The 23605-nt window shown below is 43.5% G+C and overlaps 1 protein-coding gene across 2 annotated transcripts in view; it reads left to right on the forward strand.

Annotated features, from left to right (window-relative positions):
- Positions 1 to 20920, forward strand: part of LOC124605105 — a 190263-nt gene extending 169343 nt beyond the window's left edge. For both annotated transcript variants that reach the window (XM_047136555.1, XM_047136556.1), the window contains one exon: positions 20274 to 20920. In XM_047136555.1, coding sequence (XP_046992511.1) covers positions 20274 to 20599 — 326 coding nt within the window. In that variant the 3' untranslated portion in view covers positions 20600 to 20920. The remainder of the gene's footprint in view (positions 1 to 20273) is intronic.
- Positions 20921 to 23605: the final 2685 nt, after the last annotated feature.

A 23605-nucleotide genomic window follows, 5' to 3' on the forward strand; every position in this document is an offset into this window, starting at 1 on the left:
TTCCTCAATTGTTAATATTTAAGACAATGATTTTTTTATTTATTTTTTTGATAAAGTTCCTGTTCCCTTCTCTGCTATATTCCAAATTGCTTAATCTAGGTAGTGATTTCAGATTCAATGAACATCATTTTCAGTTTCATAATTACTTTATCTAGACTCATACATTCTCCATTAGCCAGATATTAGAATTTTCTTTTGCTTTCTATGATAGAATATTTTTATCCTTTTAATTATTCCAGGTTTATTTCAGACTCTTTGGATTGGCCTCTATTTATCCTTTTAGTTTATACCCTTCAAGAAACTGACCACAAATCATTTTCCTGAAGTTGAAAGTCCTAAATAGCTTGCTCCTTAGTTTTTATAATTACCTTTCACTAGACCTTAATTTGCCTCTGAGAGATATGAAGGGTGTTAAATGTTAGACTGACTTTACCCATCTCTGATATAGAAAAATATGGTTTATCAGGGTGCTAAAAGCAATTATGATTCGGGGGGGGATCTATGGAAACAGTTCTTAAGCCCCCACAAGTTCTTTAGGTAGAAGGGCTTACTCATGAAGCTACATAAAGATCTCCAAGTATGTAAGGTTTGTTTCGAATATGAAGTACGATAATAAAACATCTAAATGTTTTATATAAGAATTACAGTTAACCATATGTACACTAGTATTAATCATTACTCATGCAATAGATGAGGTGCTGAATAGTGGATGTGTACAGTGTTGAGATGGAAAACTACTCAGGTCATATTCCCCATAAGGCCGTTAACCAACTCTTTTTGTGCCATGAAAAAACAGATTATCCTCCCTAACCCTCTCTAAATGTACTGTACTCCTGCCATCCTCTCTCCCAAATCTACCCAGTATCCATCTGCATACCTACGCTGCTCTTGTTCCCGACCATCATCACTGAAGCAGTAGGTAGCTGGTTGGGGAGATGTAAGGTGGTGGGCAAATTAAATCATATTTCCATAAACAGGTATTTATTATCTCTTAAACAAAAAAATCTGCTAACAGCAAATGACAGCAGTTACGGTGGAAGAGTCGGTGACCTTTAACAAAAAAAAAAATTGACTCAAAAATAATTAAGTACAGTTTTCAAAAATTTAAAAGACATTCCTGGCTGTGAAAAATTGAGCTTAGTTCTAGTTGTTCAGATTATTAGGAAAGTTAAAAAATTAACTGCAAACATTACTAGATATTATAGCAAAAGACTATCTAACAGCTTGGCTGCCAAATTAAGATATAAATGTCTTTAAGCAAATAAAATAAAGTTTAATGCTCATTTAGAGGAACTAGCACATAATAGCTGTCTACAACCAGCAATACATAAACTGAATACATCTGCGTAAGCCCAGGGAAATAAGCAGCATGATAATAGCACAAGAGACGAGCACACTCAAATACAGTACAACAGTAAACAACTTATAGTAAGGTGCATACATGAAAGTAGTTGGCCAGCGGTCTTGCCAAGACATAAGATTCCTCTGTCCAATGGTGTATAAAGGATTAAACAGAACCCCGAAGTGCCTCTTGTTCAATTTAAAAAGGGAGAGAGAGAGAACTGTGAACTTCGTTCCACTCGAAGGCGCACAGGACAACACAGCAAGACCCAGTTCTGGGCTTTCTCGTGGATTCAGTGCAGTAATAATTGTGGAATGGCTGTTAATTCCCCTGCAACATACAAACTGCATTAATCCTAGGATCACTAAAACAAGGAAACAAAGTGTGGAGCAAGGTTGACAAGCACAAGAAATACAAAAGGTCAAGAAAATTTTAGTGCAATAACTTGACCATTTAGTTCCCTAAACGGTATTAAAATGCAGAACTTGGGCAGACACTATCAAGCTACACCACTCAGCAGTATGACAATAGAAATGCCAAATTTTCCAATAGTAAGTTTAATGATCAGCTCACCTTCGCCACAAGTCACAAAACATGCTGAAAACAGCTAGAGATAGTCCAGTATGGATACAAATAAGTGCTAATGCCTCACAGTATATCAGACTATCCACCAGAAAATTGCTAGCAAATAGCGAGATAACCAGGATGTCTGGGGCAGCAACACTTGTTTATGAAATTAAAAATTGCTGTCCATAACTGGAAACAGTTGCTCACCATAAAATCCACAGTCCTGACATGAGATGGATTCCCAAGCCAAATTTTCTTCCTCCAGATGTTTGACTGGCAGACAGTTTGAATGCCAACTTGTGTCTTGATGCCAGCAACACACATTGCAAGCCAGGCTGCTGACTTCTACATCTACATCCACATCCATACTTCGCAAGCCACCTGATGGTCCCCCCTGCGGGTTCGGGGGTTAGAATAGACCCGCGGTATTCCTGCCTGTCGTAAGAGGCGACTAAATGGAGTCTCCAACGTTTCGGCCTTATGTGATGGTCCCCTCTCGGGTTTGACCTCCATCTATCTAAATTATTCCGAAGAGCGAGCCAATTGGGGAAGGGCACCTTACGTGGTGCACTGTATCCTTCGTGCAATTAGACCTATAGCCGTCTTTCTCGTCGTTGCAATGGTGTCCCGCTCGTTTTCGACCTCTTGGGCGATTACCACGCTGCACTCTGCAGTGTTTCTTTTAACTGTGACGACGACCTTGGCCATTTTTGCACCTAAGATCCAGCACGGTAGCCAGTCCGTTGTGGTGGGGTCGCCATGTACCCTCTTGGTTGTAGCCCCCTGACAACACAGGGATCGCTCTACTGATGCCTGCGCCGTTCACTCCCCACGTATGCCAAGGAGTAGATGCCCATCTCCCTGGGGCATCAGGACTCCCGGCAATGGCCATCCTGCCAGGTGGCCTTTGCTGTGGCTGGGTGGCGCCCGTGGGGAGGGCCCTTGGTCGGAGTAGGTGGCATCAGGGCGGATGACCCGCAATGAAGCGTGGTACATCATCTGTCGCTGGCGGCCAGCCGCCAGCAGTCTCTAAGCGTTCTCGGGCTCAATTTAATGCTGAAAAGTACAATCCGAAAACGTTCCCCTCTCTGGCCACGCCGTGGGAGGAACGTAAATCTCAGGATGGCAGTAGCACTTATTCGCCCCGATTCTTAGTTTGTACGAGAGCTGATGGGGAGTCTTTTCTCTCAACCAAGCCTCAGTTCTTCGTCGAGCATTTAGAGGACAAGTTTGGGGAGGTGGAGGGCTTGTCAAAAATGCGCTCTGGATCGGTCCTGATCCAAACGGCATCCTCTGCCCAGTCACGACGGTTACTTGCTTGTGATAAGTTGGGGGATGTTGCTGTTACGATCACACCGCATAAGAGTTTAAATATGGTCCAGGGAGTTATTTACCATAAGGACCTTCTTTTGCAGTCTGATGACGAGCTGCGCGCCAACTTAGAGCGCAGAGGTGTACATTTCGTCCGGCGCGTTCATCGGGGTCCGAAGGAAAATCAGATAGCTACCGGTGCCTTCATCTTGGCCTTCGAGGGTGATACGTTACCGGAAAAGGTCAAGGTGATGGTCTACCGATGTGACGTCAGGCCCTATATTCCTCCCCCGATGCGGTGCTTCAAGTGCTGGAAGTTTGGCCATATGTCTTCCCGCTGCACTTCCAGCCTCACATGTCGAGATTGCGGACGCCCGTCTCATCCCGATACTCCATGTGCCCCGCCTCCCATCTGTGTCAACTGCGGGGAGCACCATTCACCTTGCTCGCCAGACTGCAGAATCTTCCAGAAAGAACGCAAAATCATGGAATATAAGACCCTGGACCGACTGACTTATACTGAAGCCAAGCGGAAATACGACCGATTACATCCCGTGCGAATGACGTCATCCTACGCCGCCGCTACGACACCTGTGCCCGCCCCATCAGTATCACGACTTCCAACCAGCTCGATAACCAGTAAGACTCCTCCTGCCCCCTTGCCAGTGGGGGGCTCTACCCACCGGGTTGCTCCTGCGCCACCTACCTCAGGGGCAACACCATCCCCCCCATCAGGGACGTCCGTCCCTGCTTCTAAGCCGGAGAAGTGTCCAACTTCTTCGGCTTCTCACGCTCGCAAGGGGTCCCTCGAGTCCCTCCCTTCCCAGGTTTCCACCAGTGGGAAGGCTGACGACCGCCAGTGGCGTAAGTGCCCGCATTCAGCTGGTCGACGGGCGTCACGATCCTCCTCAGTCCCGGAGACTGAATCGGTGAAGCCCTCCCAGCCAGTTAAACCCAAGGAGCAGCGTGAGAAATCAAAGAAGAAGAGCTCTAAGCCCAAGGAACTCGCGGTGGCAGCCACCCCACCGCCACCTTACAGCTCTGCGTCTGAGGACGAGGTGGAGATCCTGGCGTCCGCTGAGGACCTAGAACTCGCCGGTCCCTCAGACGCCATGGATAACACTAGCACGTGTGCTCAATCGGAGGCAGCAGGTGACCCAGCGGCGTAATCTGCCTTCCCCGTCCTGTCACGCCTTTCTTAGCCATGGACAATACCATCCTCCAGTGGAACTGCAGCGGTTTCTTCCACCATTTAGCTGAGCTCCGCCAACTTCTCAGCCTTCGCCCTTTCTTCTGCATTGCTCTCCAGGAAACTTGGTTTCCGGCGATGCGAACCCCCGCCCTCCGTGGCTATCGGGGTTATTACAAGAACCGAGCAGCTTATGAAAGGGTGTCTGGTGGCGTCTGCATATATGTCCTTCACACTCTGCATAGCGAGTCTGTCCCTCTCCAGACGCCTTTAGAGGCTGTTGCTGTACGCGTGTGGACGCCACAGGCTGTTACCGTCTGCAGTCTTTACATTCCACCGGATGGTGATGTCTCGCAGCATGTCCTGGCTGCACTGGTCGCCCAATTGCCGCCACCTTTCTTGCTATTGGGCGACTTCAACGCCCATAACCCTCTGTGGGGTGGGTCTGTGGCAACAGGTCGAGGCACCATCGTTGAGCATTTATTGTCGCAGCTCGATCTCTCGCTGTTAAATGATGGTGCCTTCACACACTTCAGTGTGGCGCATGGCACCTACTCCGCCATTGACCTTTCCATCTGTAGCCATAGCCTCTTACCGTCTGTCCAATGGAGTGTGCATGACGACCTGTGTGGTAGTGACCATTTTCCGATCTTTTTGTCACTACCACAGCGCCACTCTTCTGGGCGCCCTAGCAGATGGGCTATGAATAAGGCTGACTGGGACTTGTTCTCCTCCACTGCCGCTTTTGAGCCTCTCTCTACCGATGACATTGATGCGGTGGTTCAATCGGTCACCACCGGCATCGTTACTGCCGCCGAATCTGCCATTCCCCATTCCTGTGGGTCCCCTCGGCGGAAGGCTGTGCCTTGGTGGTCGCCTGAGATCGCTGAAGCGATTAAAGATCGCCGGCGGGCGCTCCAGCGTCACAAGCGACACCCCTCCCTCGACCACCTTATCGCCTTCAAACGGCTGCGTGCGCGGGCCCGCCTCCTTATCCGCCAAGGCAAGAAGGAGTGCTGGGAGCGGTATGTGTCCACGATTGGCCTCCATGTCACTCCATCGCAGGTGTGGGCCAAGATTCGACGCGTCTACGGCTATCGGCCACCTGTCAGCGTCCCTGCGCTCTCACTGAATGGAGCGGTTTGTACTGACTCCGACGTCATTGCAAATCGCTTAGCAGAGCATTTTGCTATGAGTTCCGCTTCTGCGAATTACCCCCAGGCCTTCCGATCCATTAAAGAGCGGATGGAACGTCGGAGCCTTTCGTTTCGCACCACCCACCCAGAATCTTACAATGCTCCATTTAGTGAGTGGGAATTTCGCAGTGCCCTCGCTGCTTGCCCTGATACCGCTCCAGGGCCAGATGGCATCCACTGTCAGATGCTGAAACACCTTTCAGTGGACTGCCAGCGGCGCCTTCTCGATCTTTACAACCGTCTTTGGGTCGAGGGGGAGTTTCCGTCGCAATGGCGGGAAGGCATTGTCATCCCCGTTTTGAAGCCTGGAAAGAACCCTCTGGAGGTGGACAGCTACCGTCCCATTAGCCTCACCAACGTTCTTTGCAAGTTGCTTGAACGGATGGTGAGCCGGCGCTTGAATTGGGTACTGGAGTCTCGGGGCCTTCTGGCTCCATCTCAGGGTGGGTTCCGTAAAGGCCGCTCCGCCGCCGACAATCTGGTGAGCCTGGAGTCGGCCATCCGTACTGCCTTTTCCCGCCGTCAGCACCTGGTCGCTGTCTTTTTCGACATGCGGAAGGCGTACGATACGACGTGGCGTCATCACATTCTTTCTACGCTTCATGGATGGGGTCTTCGGGGTCCTCTGCCGATTTTTATCCGCAATTTTCTGTCGTGTCGTACCTTCCGCGTGCAAGTCGCGGCCTCGTATAGTTCCTCCCACGTCCAGGAGAACGGTGTGCCACAGGGCTCTGTTTTAAGTGTCTGTCTGTTTTTAATAGCCATTAACGGGCTTGCTGCGGCCGTGGGAAATTCTGTCTCTGCTTCCCTGTATGCTGACGACTTCTGCCTTTACTACAGCTCTACTGGCATTGCAGCTGTTGAACGTCAGCTACAGGGCGCTATCCGTAGGGCGCAGTCTTGGGCTGTAGCGCATGGGTTTCAGTTTTCGGCAGCCAAGACCTGCGTTATGCATTTCTGCCGGCGACGTACTGTCCACCCGGAGCCGCAGCTTTCTCTTAACGGCGCACTTCTTTCGGTGGTGGAATCACACAGGTTTTTGGGGGTGGTTTTCGATGCCCGGTTGACTTGGCTGCCTCATATCCGGCAGCTCAAACAGACGTGTTGGCGGCATCTCAATGCACTGCGATGTTTGAGCCACACCCGCTGGGGAGCCGACCGCTCTACCCTGTTACGGCTCTACCAGGCGTTAATCCAGTCCCGTCTGGATTATGGGTGCCTGGCATATGGCTCAGCATCCCCGTCTGCGTTGCGGGTGCTGGACCCAATCCTCCACAGCGGGATACGCCTTGCCACTGGTGCTTTCCGCACCAGCCCTGTGGACAGCTTACTCGTGGAGGCAGGTGTCCCTCCACTGCGGTTCCGGCGCCAACGTTTGCTGGCCGCTTATGCTGCCCATGTTCTAAGCTCGCCCGGGCATCCTAACTATCGCCTACTGTTCCCGCAGTCAGTCGTCCGTCTGCCGGAACGTCGGCCCCGGTCGGGTTGTCCGATCGCCATACGCGTCAAGGAGCTTCTCTCCGGGCTTGGGCTTGTCCCTGTTCCACCTCCTTTCCGGGCCCCTCTACGTACACCCCCGTGGTGCGTTCCTCGCCCTTGCCTTCGGCTAGACTTGGCACAGGGCTCGAAGGACTCAGTCCCTCCAGAGGCCTTCCGCCGCCGCTTTTATTCCATCCTGGCCACGTATCAGGGCTCTGGCATTGTTTACACCGACGGCTCGATGGTTGCTGGTCGAGTCGGGTATGCGCTCACTCTAGGGGACCATTCCGAACAACGTTCTTTGCCGGCTGGCTGCAGCGTTTACACTGCTGAGCTGGTCGCCATCTTTCGAGCCCTAGAGTATATCCGCTCCTGCTCAGGTGAGTCCTTCGTTATCTGTAGCGATTCCCTGAGCAGTTTACGGGCACTCGACCAGTGTTTTCCTCGTTCCCGTCTGGTGATGGCTATCCATGAGTCCCTGCATACTCTTGCGCGTTGCGGCCGCTCTGCGGTCTTCGTGTGGACCCCAGGCCATGTTGGGATCCCCGGCAACGAGAATGTTGACCGGCTGGCGAAAGAGGCGACTAGTGCACCATCTCTGGACGTTGGCCTCCCGGAGACAGATTTGCGGGCGTTCCTACGCCGCAAAATTCTGGACCTTTGGGACACTGAATGGCGCGCCCTGCCTTCATGCAACAAACTTCGGGCCATCAAGGGGGCTACCGGTGTGTGGCGCTCCTCCTTGCGGGTTTCTCGCAAGGAGTCTGTTGTCCTCTGCCGGCTGCGCATTGGGCACACTCAGCTTACCCACGGCCACTTATTGCGCCGTGAGGATGCGCCTCTATGTCGCTGCGGCTCCGTTTTATCCGTGGTTCATGTTTTATTGGAGTGTCCGTTTTTAGCTGCGCTCAGGCAGTCGTTCGCACTGCCTGACTCGCTCCCTGCCCTTTTAACAGATGACCCGGCTATGGCTGACTTAGTTTTACGTTTTATTCGGGCAGGGGGTTTTTATTCTTTACTCTGAGTGTTTCTGTTTTTATCTTATTGTTTTGTGTTGATTCTGGCCTTTGGCCTCCGGTTTTAAACTGATTTTTTAATGTGTTTCCAGTGGTTGGCTTTTCCTTTTTTATTTCTCTGGTCGGCCAACCACCGTCACACTCTGTGTGCTTTTAGTTCGTTTTGTCTTGTCTTTGTCTCAGTTTCTCTTGTCCTGTATCGTCTGTGATCTCTTTTGTTCCTCGTTTTTATTCTCTGTGGGTGTTCTTTGTCTTTGGAAAAAGGGACCGATGACCATAGCAGTCTGGTCCCTTTAATCCCCCAAACCAACCAACCACCTGATGGTGTGTAGCGGAGGGTACCTCGAGTACCTCTATTGGTTCTCCCTTCTATTCCAGTCTTGTATTGTTCATGGGAAGAAAGATTGAAAGATTGTCGATATGCCTCTGTGTTGGCTCTAATCTCTCTGATTTTATCCTCATGGTCTCTTCACGAGATATACGTAGGAGGGAGCAATATACTGCTTGACTCCTTGGTGGAGGTATGTTCTCGAAACTTCAACAAAAGCCCGTACTGAGCTACTGACTGTCTCTCTTGCAGAGTCTTCTACTGGAATTTATCTATCATCTCCGCTTTCGCGATTACTAAATGATCCTGTAACGAAGCGCGCTGCTCTCCATTGGCTCTTCTCTCTCTCTTTTATCAACCCTATCTGGTACAGATCCCACACTGGTGAGCAGCATTCAAGCAGTGGGCGAACAAGTGTACTGTAACCTACTTCCTTTGTTTTCCGATTGCATTTCCTTAGGATTCTTCCAATGAATCTCAGTCTGGCATCTGCTTTACCGACGATTAATTTTATATGGTCATTCCATTTTAAATCACTCCTAATGCCTACTCCCAGATAATTTATGGAATTAACTGTTTCCAGTTGATGACCTGCTATATTGTAGCTAAATGATAAAGGATCTTTCTTTCTGTGTATTCGCAGCACATTACATTTGTCTACATTGAGATTCAATTGCCATTCCTTGCACCATGCATCAATTCGTTGAAGATCGTCCTACATTTCAGTACAATTTTCCATTGTTACAACCTCTTGATATACTACAGCATCATGTGCAAAAAGCCTCAGTTAACTTTCGATGTTATCCACAAGGTCATTTATATATATTGTGAATAGCAATGGTCCTATGACACTGCCCTGCGGCACACCTGAAATCACACTTACTTTGGAAGACTTCTCTCCATTGAGAATGACATGCTGCATTCTGTTATCTAGGAACTTTTCAATCCAATCACACAATTGGTCTGATAGTCCATACGCTCTTACTTTGTACATTAAATGACTGTGGGGAACTGTATCAAATGCCTTGCGGAAGTCTAGAAACACGGCATCTAACATGATGTTCAGCACAAAGAGATGTCAGTACATGCATAGGAGCAGTAGACCCCGAACTATTCACAATTCCGCTGACAAGACCCTAGTATACCATGCATGTCCGTACATTGTTGCATAGTACCACCCTGCTCCCTGACAGGAACGCATCCTTTGGTTACCTAGCAACTGATCAGAGACATTTGCTATGAACAGCTACTATCAATCTAAGTGACCAGCTCCAATATCTAACACACATGGCTCAGTCGTCTCCCCCTTGAGTTGCATGCAGGACTGACTAAGTCTCATGAACTCCCTCATCATCTTGGTGACCATCAGTGATCTTTAGTTGGATAACGTGAGTCCTGGTAAGTTTAGTGTTGGATAGGTCTTGGATGGGGAGGCTGACTGGGAAAGCCATCTTAACTATCTTGTATGGTTCCACAAAATTTGGCAACATTTTAGAAGTGACCTTTCTGTCCTGCTTTACTTTGTGCCCAGATGTGTTTTAGGAATGTTAGGTCTTCCAGCCACAGTGAGGTTCTTGGCAGCTTCCTGTTGTTGTGGTCTTCAGTTCTGAGACTGGTTTGATGCAGCTCTCCATGCTACCCTATCCTGTGCGAGCTTCATCTCCCAGTACTTCTGAATCTGCTTAATGTATTCATCTCTTGGTCTCCCTCTACGATTTTTACCCTCCACGATGCCCTCCAATGCTAAATTTGTGATCCCTTGATGTCTCAGAACATGTCCTACCAACCGGCCCCTTCTTCTTGTCAAGTTGTGCCACAATTTCCTCTTCTCCCCAATTCTATTCAATAACTCCTCATTAGTTATGTGATCTACCCATCTAATCTTCAGCATTCTCCTGTAGCACCACATTTCAAAAGCTTCTATTCTCTTCTTGTCCAAACTATTTATCGTCCATGTTTCACTTCCATACATGGCTACACTCCACACAAATACTTTCAGAAACGACTTCCTGACACTTAAATCTATACTCGATGTTAACAAATTTCTCTTCTTCAGAAACGCTTTCCTTGCCATTGCCAGTCTACATTTTATATCTTCTCTACTTCGACCATCATCAGTTACTGTGCTCCCCAAATAGCAAAACTCCTTTACTACTTTAAGTGTCTCTTTTCCTAAACTAATTCCCTCAGCATCACCCAACTTAATTGGACTACATTCCATTATCCTCGTTTTGCTTTTGTTGATGTTCATCTTATATCCTCCTTTCAAGACACTGTCCATTCCGTTCAACTGCTCTTCCAAGTCGTTTGCTGCCTCTGACAGAATGACAATGTCATCAGCGTGCCTCAACGTTTTTATTTTTTTCTCCATGGATTTTAATACCTACTCCGAATTTTTCTTTTGTTTCCTTTACTGCTTGCTCAATATACAGATTGAATAACATCGGGGAGAGGCTACAACACTGCCTCACTCCCTTCCCAACCACTGCTTCCCTTTCATGCCACTCGACTCTTATAACTGCTATCTGGTTACTGTACAAATTGTAAATAGCCTTTCGCTCCCTGTATTTTACCCCTGCCAACTTCAGAATTTGAAAGAGAGTATTCCAGTCAACATTGTCGAAAGCTTTCTCTAAGTCTACAAATGCTAGAAATGTAGGTTTGCCTTTCCTTAATCTTTCTTCTAAGATAGGTCGTAACGTCAGTATTGCCTCACGTGTTCCAATATTTCTACGGAATCCAAACTCGACCTCCACGAGGTCGGCTTCTACCAGTTTTTCCATTCGTCTGTAAAGAATTAACGTTAGTATTTTGCAGCTGTGACTTATTAAACTGATAGTTCAGTAGTTTTCACATCTGTCAACACCTGCCCTTCTTTGGGATTGGAATTATTATATTCTTCTTGAAGTCTGACGGTATTTCGCCTGTCTCATACATCTTGCTCACCAGATGGTAGAGTTTTGTCAGGACTCGCTCGCCCAAGGCCGTCAGTAGTTCTAATGGAATGCTGTCTATTCCCGGGGCCTTGTTTCGACTCAGGTCTTTCAGTGCTCTGTCAAACTCTTCACGCAGTATCGTATCTCCCACTTCATCTTCATTCCATTTCCGTAATATTGTCCTCAAGTACATCGCCCTTGTATAAACCCTCTATATACTCCATCCACCTTTCTGCTTTCCCTTCTTTGCTTAGAACTGGGTTTCCATCTGAGCTCTTAATATTCATACAAGTGGTTCTCTTTTCTCCAAAGGTCTCTTTAATTTTCCTGTAGGCAGTATCTATCTCACCCCTAGTGAGATAAGCCTCTACATCCTTACATTTGTCCTCTAGCCATCCCTGCTAAGCCATTTTGTACTTCCTGTCGATCTCATTTTTGAGGCGTTTGCATTCCTTTTTGCCTGCTTCATTTACTGCATTTTTATATTTTCTCCTTTCATCAATTAAATTCAATATTTCTTCTGTTACCCAAGGATTTCTACTAGCCCTCATCTTTTTACCTACTTGATCCTCTGCTGCCTTCACTACTTCATCCCTCAGAACTACCCATTCTTCTTCTACTGTATTTCTTTCCCCCATTTATGTTAATTGTTCCCTTATGCTCTCCCTGAAACTCTGTACAACCTCTGGTTTAGTCAGTTTATCCAGGCCCCATCTCCTTAAATTCCCAACTTTTTGCAGTTTCTTCAGTTCTAATCTACAGTTCATAGCCAATAGATTGTGGTCAGAGTCCACATCTCCCCTGGAAATGTCTTACAATTTAAAACTCGGTTCCTGAATCTCTGTCTTACCATTATATAATCTATCTGATACCTTTTAGTATCTCCAGGATTCTTCCAGGTATACAACCTTCTTTTATGATTCTTGAACCAAGTGTTAGCTATGATTAAGTTATGCTCTGTGCAAAATTCTAACAAACGGCTTCCTCTTTCATTTCTTACCCCCGATCCATATTCACCTACTATGTTTCCTTCTCTCCCTTTTCCTATATTCGAATTCAAGTCACCCATGACTATTAAATTTTCGTCTCCCTTCACTATCTGAATAATTTCTTTTATCTCATACATTTCATCATCATCTGCAGAGCAAGTTGGCATATAAACTTGTACTACTGTAGTTGGTGTGGGCTTTGTGTCTATCTTGGCCACAATAATGCGTTCACTATGCTGTTTGTAGTAGCTTACCCGCACTCCTATTTTTTTTTATTCATTATTAAACCGACTCCTGCATTACCCCTATTTGATTTTGTATTTATAACCCTGTATTCACCTGACCAGAAGTCTTGTTCCTGCTGCCACTGAACTTCACTAATTCCCACTATATCTAACTTTAACCTATCCATTTCCTTTTTTAAATTTTCTAACCTACCTGCCCGATCAAGGAATCTGACATTCCACGCTCCAATGCGTAGAACGCCAGTTTTCTTTCTCCTGATAACAACGTCCTCTTGAGTAGTCCCCGCCCAGAGATCCGAATGGGGGACTATTTTACCTCCGGAATTTTTTACCCAAGAGGACGCCATCATCATTTAACCATACAGTAAAGCTGCATGCCTTCCTAGTTATGCCTAATGAACTTGGGATCATTTTCCTCTTACAGGAGGTCATTAATGGACCACAAATTCAACTGTGGCAAATTAACAGGGGAGGCAAATGATAACTTGGTAGGAGTGGCCTTAGGAGATTCCTTTACGGCAGTGTTGAAAGTGAAATTAAGGCACCCAGTGGACTCATACCACATTGTCCGAGGCTTTACAACTGAGGTGGTGTATCCTGTTTGTCTTTGCTAAATCTCCAAATAGCCCAAGAATCTCTTGGAAGACTAGTGCCTCACAAGCAGGTTCCTTGGTGCTTTGTGAAAAGATCTCTACCTCAAGCTTGGGCTGAAACCTTTGACTAAGGGCAAAAGCCACACAGTTATCCACCCTTTTTATATGCCACACATCAAAATAGAAGGTGGAGATCCTCACAGCACATTTAACGTTTTTCCTCATCTTCTGCAGTTTAGCAAATATCCATGTCAGTGCCCAGTAGCACATCTCTGAATGAAATAGCTTATGCTCGAGAGAAGACGTGAACGGTTTCAAGCCAAATAACACGGCTATCACCTCAAATTCATATGCAGAATAGTTATTCTCTGTGACTCATAACAACTTTGAGGCGTATCTGCTAGGCTTCTTCTCTTCTCCATTTTCTTGGAGAAACACTGCTGCAACACCTGAATTAGACATTTCTGCCTGCAGGACAAATAGCCAAGGCTGCTTTTGAGGCATGGCATTGAAGGATGCCTGCTGAGTTTCACTCCATTGAAAACATTCTCCCTTCCACCGCAACCAGTTAAGGGGGTGACCGGCTGGGAAAAATTTGAAATGAATTTGAAAAAAAGAGAAAAATAAGGAAATCGTACCGATGAAACTAGTTACCTCCGGCTCTTTCTTAGGTCTAGGGAACAGGTGAATGCCTTAGTCTAACCATCGTCCACTCTCATATCTTCACTGGACACTGTATGACCCAGAAATAAAATCTCCTTTTGAGCCACATTGACTTATGGTTTTACCTTCAGCCCCACTTCATTTAGACAGCAGAGGACTTGCCCTATAGGGTCCAGGTGCTCTTTATGGGTTTTGCTATAAACCACCACATTGAAATTATGTGGATTGTGTAATGGTACTGATTCCATAATATCATTCTGATTGAGGTGCCAAGAAAATCAGCAATGTGTAAGGGGATACTGAAGGCCATATTATTCCATCAGCCAAAAGTTGGTCAGCAATTTTCCTCGCTTCCCTTGTCTTGGATGGTGACAAGTGATATGGAGATTGTCAAACTGGAACCTGTTCCATGAGCAAAATCTTGTATTGTGTAGTATCAGTCACCCCCAATCTATTGATCAGTACCTCAAGTTATACTCCTAAGACTTCCAACAGATCCCACCCCTACTCTGCACTGAAATGAGAAATGTTGACCGTTCGACATGACATTTGTGACTTCTACAAACCAGGCAGCTTACACATGTGAAAAATTTGTTGTATCACCTTGGATCCATTAGTGATAGATTTCTCTCTAAGTCCATTGTTGTTCACACTCGTTCATGGTTCACAGTAGCACACCCAAATGGTAGAATAACCCATGAAAGAGCCCTGATCTTACACCAGCATTTTAATAACCCATGTAGGCTCCTATACCAGCCTGCACCCGTATGATGTAAACTGTGCCCACCTTTCTCCTGTGGTACCAGCCAATCACATACTAACTGTCCTGTATGGCTACAATATGCCATCATGTAGTCTGAGTTAGGATTAGTCTGGCTATACTGACAAGGGAACCTCCCCATCGCACCCCCCTCAGATTTAGTTATAAGTTGGCACAGTGGATAGATCTTGAAAAACTGAACACAGATCAATCGAGAAAACAGGAAGAAGTTGTGTGGAACTATGAAAAAAATAAGCAAAATATACAAACTGAGTAGTCAATGTGCAAGATATGCAACAACAACGCTAATATGAGCTCTGGAGCACCGTGGTCCCGTGGTTAGCGTGAGCAGCTGCGGAATGAGAGGTCCTTGGTTCAAGTCTTCCCTCGAGTGAAATTTTTACTTTTTTTTTCGCAAAGTTATGATCTGTCCGTTCGTTTATTGACGTCTCTGTTCACTGTAATAAGTTTAGTGTCTGTGTTTTGCGACCACACCGCAAAACCATGCGATTAGTAGACGAAAGGATGTGCCTCTCCAATGGTAACCGAATACATTTGATCGCAAGGTCATAGGTCAACCGATTCCTCCACAGGAAAACACGTCTGATGTATTCTATTCGACACTGGTGACGGCATGTGCGTCACATGACATGAATATGTTGTCGACCCACCTAACTTGTACACTTGACGAATGGGTAAAAAGATTCTTCTATCTTGCCCGATTTAGGTTTCCTTGTGGATGTGATAACCACTCCCAAAAAAAGTGATCACATCGGACGGACAGATAATAATTGTCTGAAAATAAAAAATTAAACTTTTCACTTGAGGGAAGACTTGAACCAAGGACCTCTCGTTCGGCAGCTGCTCACGCTAACGACGGGACCACGGCGCTTCTGAGCTCACATTAGCCTTGATGTTGCCTATCCTGTGCATGGACTACTCAGTTTGTATATTTTGCTTTTTTTTTTTCATAGTTCCACACAACTTCTTCCTGTTTTCTCGATTGATCTGTGTTTAGTTTTTCAAGGCCTGTCCACTGTGCCAACTTATAACTAAATCTGAGGGGGGTACGATGGGGATGTTCCCTTGTGAGTGGTCAATTTTTCCAAACTTGGGTTAGAAGTGGACCACGTTTCTCGTCATTGAAATAGACTTTTCAGTACTCAACAATAACCTATCTAACTTGCAGCAGGTTTGAGGCTTGCTAGGAAACAGAATCCACAAACAGTCTGTCAGGCACATATCTTCTAATATGTTATTTATTGCTTCTGACTCTGAAACACCAAGGCACAAAGTTGTCATAGCAATTCAAATATCCTCAATATAGTGCACGAAGAATTCCTTACATCCCTGAACCTGGTAAAATATCAACTCGCAAGATCATTGTGGAATTGGCTAGACACATTTCCTTCTAGCATTCTCCTTCATAACCCACTTAATAGTACACTTTCATCAGGGGCTTTCTTTTGAAACTACTCTACTTAATTTATTATGTGTCAGGAGGTAGGCTAAATAACATGAAATATCACCAATCAGTGACTCACAAGGCAGCTGCTTGGCCCTGCAAACAGTGTTAGTTACTACAAATTTATCACTTGTTCATTAGTATCAATTGATAGGCCACAGACCAAAGCGGATTCAGTAACATCTTAAGAGGACATTGTATGTCCTATGCCACCAATGTTAAATTATCGAATTTTGTAATCCATTATCTTGGAAACTTTCTAAGACACCAACTTACAATTTTCCATAACTATTGAATGCACCTTTCTAGATACACTGAACTAGAATTATTACAAAAATTGTATCGTGGTGCATGTTATCTATCTTTCTTTCCTCTTCTTTTTTTTTTTTTTATCTCAAACGCTCAATTTCAATTGTTTGACAGAATTTTGTAAATAAATGAACATAAAAACAAAACAACTCAGGATATTTTAATTATCTGTATTGAATCTCACACTTGGCATGCTGTGAAAATTTCATGTATCTACCGTCAGGACTTTTTTAGAAAATGCGTCATTTATTGCAAAAAAATGTAGTTTAGAGATATTGAGGTTTAAAACTTTTTTATTACAAATTCTTATACAGACTTACATTTCTGCATCTTTTATGCACTGGAATTGCCCTGACCCATAGTCTGTGTCTTCTTCGGTGTCACAACAGCCCAGTGCTTGCCTCCTCCTTTTCTTTCTTGCTTCTTTTATCATTTGCTGAGCAGCTAACTCTGCTTCACGTACACGAAGCTCATCCTGTTCCCGCAGTCCTTTAGCTGTGTTCTGTCAAAATCTTACCCCTAACTTATCCAGAACCTTACGTCTTTCATAGTACCTGCCATTAAAAGTTATTATAGCATCAGACACTGCTAACTTTACCATCATAAGGCCAACAAATACATTTTTAGGCACACGGCACCACACATTATTGAAGGGCTTATTCACATTCTGGGTCTTCCCATGTAAACACTTCTTTAGCAGCTCAGGATTTGCCAAATCTCCATAAGTAGGTTTGATTGCCTCCATTACTGCCAAAGGAAGAGAATGTTTATGTGTAAATTCATGCAGGGTTCCAGAAAATTCAGCTTGCCTATATTTACACCAAGTGTTTGGTGGAAGGTGGACACAAAGTATGACATGGCTTTTCATCAGTTGATATTCGATGAAAGAAAGTGCTCCACACAACTATTTTCATCTTCTCTAAATTATCACAGTTATCTCTAATGGCCATCCTATCATATTCGTGTAATTCACCAATTACTTTGTCTGTTAGTCTTCCAGCCCGTTTTATTGTCTCGCCAGCAGACAGTTTTGTGTTCCCCCAGCTTGGTTTTTAGGTTATGCAGATGTGTTCCCATCCTTTTCTTGACATGTCCTACACACTCAAGTTTTTGTATAGGAACATCATATGGCTTACTGTTTTGTACTGCAATGAAAGCCTTGCTGTCTCCATCACCTAAGTAATTCACATATCTGACACCTCTCTCCTGCTGCAAATGCTGGAAAATGTTAACTGCTCCTTTAGCTTCCATTCCTCCACTTGTGCCATCATAATTTTCTATACACTGCTGCTTATGAAGTAATCTGTTCTTCTGGTTCACTGTACAACCTTGGCAGTACTTACTGAGAACTTCAAAATCCAAAACTTTTCCAGTATCAATACTTATTCCACGTGTAAAACAGTTTTTAGAACTAAACCCATGCTTTTGCCAGGATCCACCCACAGCAATGCAGGTATCTGTGTCACCCTCATTTTGTTCAACATCCTCCGATGTAGCAGCAACCATTGACTCTTCAGCCACAGCATTTACAGAGTCCCCAATTGCTGTTACGTATTACACGTACCTATGAGGTGGTTTTGGCAAATTCAACACAGTGCAGAGAACATTACCAGCCCTTGCACCTTCACCAATGCATCTAAGGCCATAAAACAGTCTCACATAAGTATCATACAATTCATTACCTGGACACTTTGAAGAAGTATGAAATGCTTTTCCGTTTTTGCACTTCTGACATTTAGTAATTAATTTAGACACACCTATTCTAGCTCCAATATTACCAACTTCAACTTCACCACCACAAAGACAGCAAGAGAGAGTTTCATAAAGAACTTGTGCAAGGATTTGCAGATCAATAATGACATTGTTCATAATCTCATTACTTTTACCATTGTCACACGTTTCTAAAGTTACTTTCCTTTTCGATGCACTAGGGAGCGTGGTCACTTCAGAAGCATTATTGTGGTTTCCTTCACTGCTAGCACATGTGTTTTCAAGTACTTCAGAAGAAAATGCAGGTCTCACATACCTGTTGCCAGCAAATTTGCATTTTTTGAAGTTACTTTTACACTTAAGTCATTTTATTTATGTGTAAAAAGCAATAGAAATTATCTTACTACAAAAATAGCCAATTATTGCACTACTTTCAATAAAAACTAGTTTCAGAAACAAAGGACTGATTTGTTTATTCATAATTCCAACTTCTGAGATGTAGCAGTAGGCACAGAACAAAGTAATTCACAGCCTTCTAGACACTGTAGTTCCCAAGACACGACTGCTCAACTGTGGCAGTATATGCATAGCCGCAAAATTTGACAGTCACATGTCAACATTCAAAATATTATTTGAAGGTCTCACAATTGTCTGATTTTATACCAAAATGTTCAGGAAAGTACAAAGTACATTATGGAGTAGAAAACAGAAAATGTCAATTTTCAACGAATTTCATGTACAGTGTCCCCTTAAATAACCCCCAACCTTCTGTCTGACCCTGCCCTAAGGGCTTGGATGTTTGCTGCTGATTGACCTATCCAGGAACAGAACCCTCTTCCTGTCGTGCATTTTCCCGTTAATTCAACAAGACATTTTCAAGTTGTAAATGGATAACCTTATCCCACAATTCCCCATTTGGTGATTTCTGTGTAAGGCCTGAATTCACTAAACCAAGATCTTTGACTTGATTCTCTAAGCGTTTAAGCTTGGGTGCATGGTTGACAAAGGCTCATGTGATCCGTCGACATCCTGGTTACCAGTGGCGATCTTTAGCTGGCTAGTATGAGCACTGGTAAGTTTAGTGTTGGACGGGGAATACCTGACCATGTATAGGAACACTACAATGTAGTAACTCAATGTCAGCTTGCACACCCACCACACAGCTGCAAATAAAGCAAGCATTACTTACCTTACCCACGATGTCTGTTGTAATGGTGAGGCTGCAGCCCAGCACCTGTCACAAGTGTTTCCTCAGCTCACCCTCACTTCCCAGGGTCTCCACACCCCGTATGGTTAATTTGCAGTCCTTTGCTGCTCTATAGGGTCTTTTGTTAGGCTGCGAGGAACCCAGCAGCTACACACTTTTTAGTACCCCAACTGGTGGATAGGTGCGTCAGTACTACCAACAGAGACATCCAGTTTTGCAGTGAGGTGGTTGACTCTGATCCACTGATAACTTCAAATGAGAGTGTCTGCACATTCCAGCATTGCAGGAGTTACAGTTGTGTGTGGCCGGCCTGCACATGGGAGATACAGCTGTGTGCGGCTGGCTAGCATACAGGAGAGCGACAGATGTCTCACCCAACAACTCACTGTGCCTTTGTTCATCACCAGATCTCTGTAGATGTTCTGCAACCATCTACGAATAATTGATGTTTCGATTTTCCACCAGAAGAAACTCGATGACAGCTCTCTGCATGGAATGTACCTTCGTTACTGACGCCATTTTGAAGGCTATGTATAGCGCTGCCATCTATCGGAACTTCACGAAACTACAGCAGTTGAAGTGGGAATGTTCCATGACGTCCCACAACAAATTCTGTATTTTTTCAACTGAAATTGGCCAAGAAAAAAATAAATGTGCTGCATTACTTACAGGATGCCCCTCATAGCTTCTAATGAAATTGTTGGCAGATGCACTCGACTTAGTGAAGTGGCTGAGGTAACGAGATATTATCTCCTGACCCTTTTCACATCTATTCATCCTATTCTTTTTTCTTGTTTTCTTCTTTCCTCCCCCTACTTTTCCTCTTCTTCATGTTTCCACTTTCCACTACTGCTGTTAACATACTTCAATATTATAGTAAGAACCACATCAGCAGTCTTATGTCCTGTGAATCTAGGTATATTTGTATCCTTACTAATGCGTTAATTATTGTTTTCTGATTGTTCAAGGTGGGTTGGGATTGAGCGCAAGTGCGGAGTCTCTTAAACGACCTAATGTCCGTCGTTCATCAAGCCGTGGTGAGAAGTCACGCCATCATCTACATCGTAGTTCAAGTCGGCGTAAGAATAAAGAAAATGGTGCTAAACAGCAACAGCAGCATTTGCAGCAGGGATCACCCCAGCAGTCACAACAACCACAGCATCTTCATCAACAGCAGCAGCTGTCTTTGTCTCCATCTTCACAACAGCGTAAGACTGAAGAGGGCTCACGTCCCATTAGCATGGCTGAAATGCACACAGTACATGTCACATTAACGTACAAACCTCGTATTTAAGACTACATTTTGCTCAGAGAGTATAAGTGATTTATACTTGTGAGTTCAGGAAAAGTATCTTTTTGTGCAGCTTTGAGATTTGGGAACTGTTGATCACTCTTTGTTGATACATTGCAGATTTTACAGCTGCATGTGGAAATGAGTAGTGTGAAGTGGATTTAGTAGTGGAACATTTACTTAGAAATAATTTATATTCCAATAGATGTTACAGTAGGTTATGAAAGTAAAGTGTTAGATGTGACAGATGTGAGACTTAGGTAGCTCACTGATTTTCAGCAAAGCTCAAAACCTGTATACAATCTGCTCTCTCCCCCCTCCCCTCCCTTCTCTTCCCCTCTTCCTCTCCCCCCCCCCCCCTCTCCCTGTGTGTGTGTGTGTGTGTGTGTGTGTGTGTGTGTGTCGGTGCCAAATTGTCTGCAAAGGAAGAGGTGGAGAACAAGAATTAGAACAACAATGTTTAAGGACCAACTAACCTAAGTCATCTAACAGTAGTTGTGTGCAGCTAATCATCTCAATTAATTAATGCTTGGAAAGGAAAGCATGGTATGCCTGATATACACTGTAACATGCATGTTTTTATTTTCTCATGTTATACATATGTGTAAGCAATTGTTTGATTGTTGCATTTTCCCCACAAATTTCCTCTTATTAAAATTTGGGCAGCTGTGTGTCTCACAACCCCACAGTATTTTTGCGCATTAACGGTGTGTATCATGTATCTTATGACTGAAGCTATGTCTTCTGCCTGATTGAACATTTCTTGCCTTTTTAGATCTGTATACATTAATTTTCCTCTTTATTTCATTGTACTCTTTCATTATTTATAAATACCTGAATGTGCCTTGTTGGAATTGCGAATATGTTCTCAGTTTTGGTAAAAGAAGTATTTGTACATTGAATGTCTTGGCTATGTCTTTTTATGCAGTATTATGTTATAGTAATGTGCCAAAGACTGTACATGTGCAACCTAACAACCCCGTGCTTATGTGGCAGCTGTACTTTTTCACTATATATGTTAATTCCTGTTTATAGCACAATGCTTTAACTTATATGTTGAGATGCACATTATTCTTCATCCTATTTGCTTGTAATAACTCATTCTAAACTTCCAGTACAAGATGTTCACTCTCATGAGTTATTATTGATTTACATCATATTATTCAGATGGTTTGAACCATTACTGCCCATAACATTGCAAAATATGAGTTTATATAAACATGGTACTATTGATTATGAACATTACAAAATGTACACTATAAACAAAAAAAGATTTTTGTCGTTTTGTAATGTTGGTCAAGATATTTTACTCACATAGTGTTCATAGATAGAAAGAAGTCATTAATTAGAGCAATTATAAAGACATGATTAATAACTTTTGAAATAAAACACACTATATTTGTGAGATTTGTTGCAGCTACTGAGTAAATGATACTATCTTCTTGAAAATGTTGTTATCCTGGAAACAAATTCAGCAACAATCTGTGATGAGAGTGGGAAAAGTGGTGAAACAGGCAGGATATTCTAGAAGGAGAGAAGTTGTGTCTGCATTGTATGTTACATGACAGTTATAAGATGATATGAGTTACTGTATTGAGCATCCTTCTGCATATAGATAAAAGTTTCTAAGTATGGTCTTGTGATAAATTAAAAATGAATGTCAATAAGGCAGCATTTTTATTTAGTCTTTGGTTAAATGGAATTTAGAATAGAATATTTTATTTTAGCGGCTGATAGCTTTTTCATAGCTCTTCCTCAAGGCTGATTAATTTTGAATATTAAGATAGTGACCTAATGATATTATTACTGTTCAGACCTTGAAATGCATTCAAAATCTTGATATAGACACGCATTATTTTATTCTTGTCATAATGTGTAAAATATGTTAAAAGGGGTGTCATTCAAATGCAAAGTAGTAAAATGATACAAAAAGAGGCCTATCAGTGATATAGAATACGGTAGTGGTACTGTTTGTAATGATGTATTGCTAGTATCTGTGCCAAAAATGAGAGAAAGAGAGCAATGCTGTCGTGCAATAAGAAAATCAAAATGTAAGCAGGTATGAAATTCAGGACATATAATGCCTTAAATTCTGACAAATATCAGGGTGAAGTATTTTTGGTGGTGTTTTTCGTTTTATCAAGTTTTTATTGAAGTTTGAGTGGAAGATAATAATTGATGTTACTTTCAAAAGGAGAGTGTAAAACTTGAATAAGGCTACAAGGATTTGTATAAAAAGTCTAAAGTGAAATAACACGTATTGAATGTAGTTGTCATTGATGGAGTAGTAAAGAAGCAATAAGTAGCAGTGATTCTCTCTCTCTCTCTCTCTCTCTCTCTCTCTCTCTCTCTCTCTCTCAGAAAGAAATATTGCATTGCTTGAAAGACTAACTTGAATCCGTGTATCATCTTTAAAATTTAGTTGACACTTGCATTTTTTTTCCATTCTTCATTTACAGTTACTGAAACAAATAGCTCTCTTTGTAGCACAGTTGACTGAGTAATTGTCTGTAGTACACCATTTCTACAACAACTGCTTCTTTTATCAAGGGAACCGAGAAAATGCAAAACACAGTGTAATGTGCAAAATAACCCAGAATTAATTTTTAGTCCATGCATGCAGTTTTTTTCCAGCCATTGAAAGAATGTAACAAAGTATATAATTAGAAATAACAGATGTTACAGATTTAAGAAATGGAATAAAACACCATAAAGTAGAAAAGTAGTTTTCTAAATATTATTTATGGACCACAGAAGTCATTCATTACCTATAAATGTTTGTATACAATAAATAGGTATGTGAAAAAAGTATGAAAAGTTGGCTGCATTCAGTGCTTGATACATGTTAAAAAACAAGGGGAATTTATCTCCTTTTAGTATTCTATGTTCCTGCCATATCCTACTACATATGCCAATAAGAAAGGGGGGAGGGACATGTTTTAGTAGTTTCCAAGTAACTATCCAGGTTTAAATTTGTTTGTAGGTCTACAAAAAAACTTAAATCTTTCA

The sequence above is a fragment of the Schistocerca americana genome, chromosome 3 (assembly GCF_021461395.2).
Source record: "Schistocerca americana isolate TAMUIC-IGC-003095 chromosome 3, iqSchAmer2.1, whole genome shotgun sequence".
Classification (NCBI taxonomy): Eukaryota; Metazoa; Arthropoda; class Insecta; order Orthoptera; family Acrididae; genus Schistocerca; species Schistocerca americana.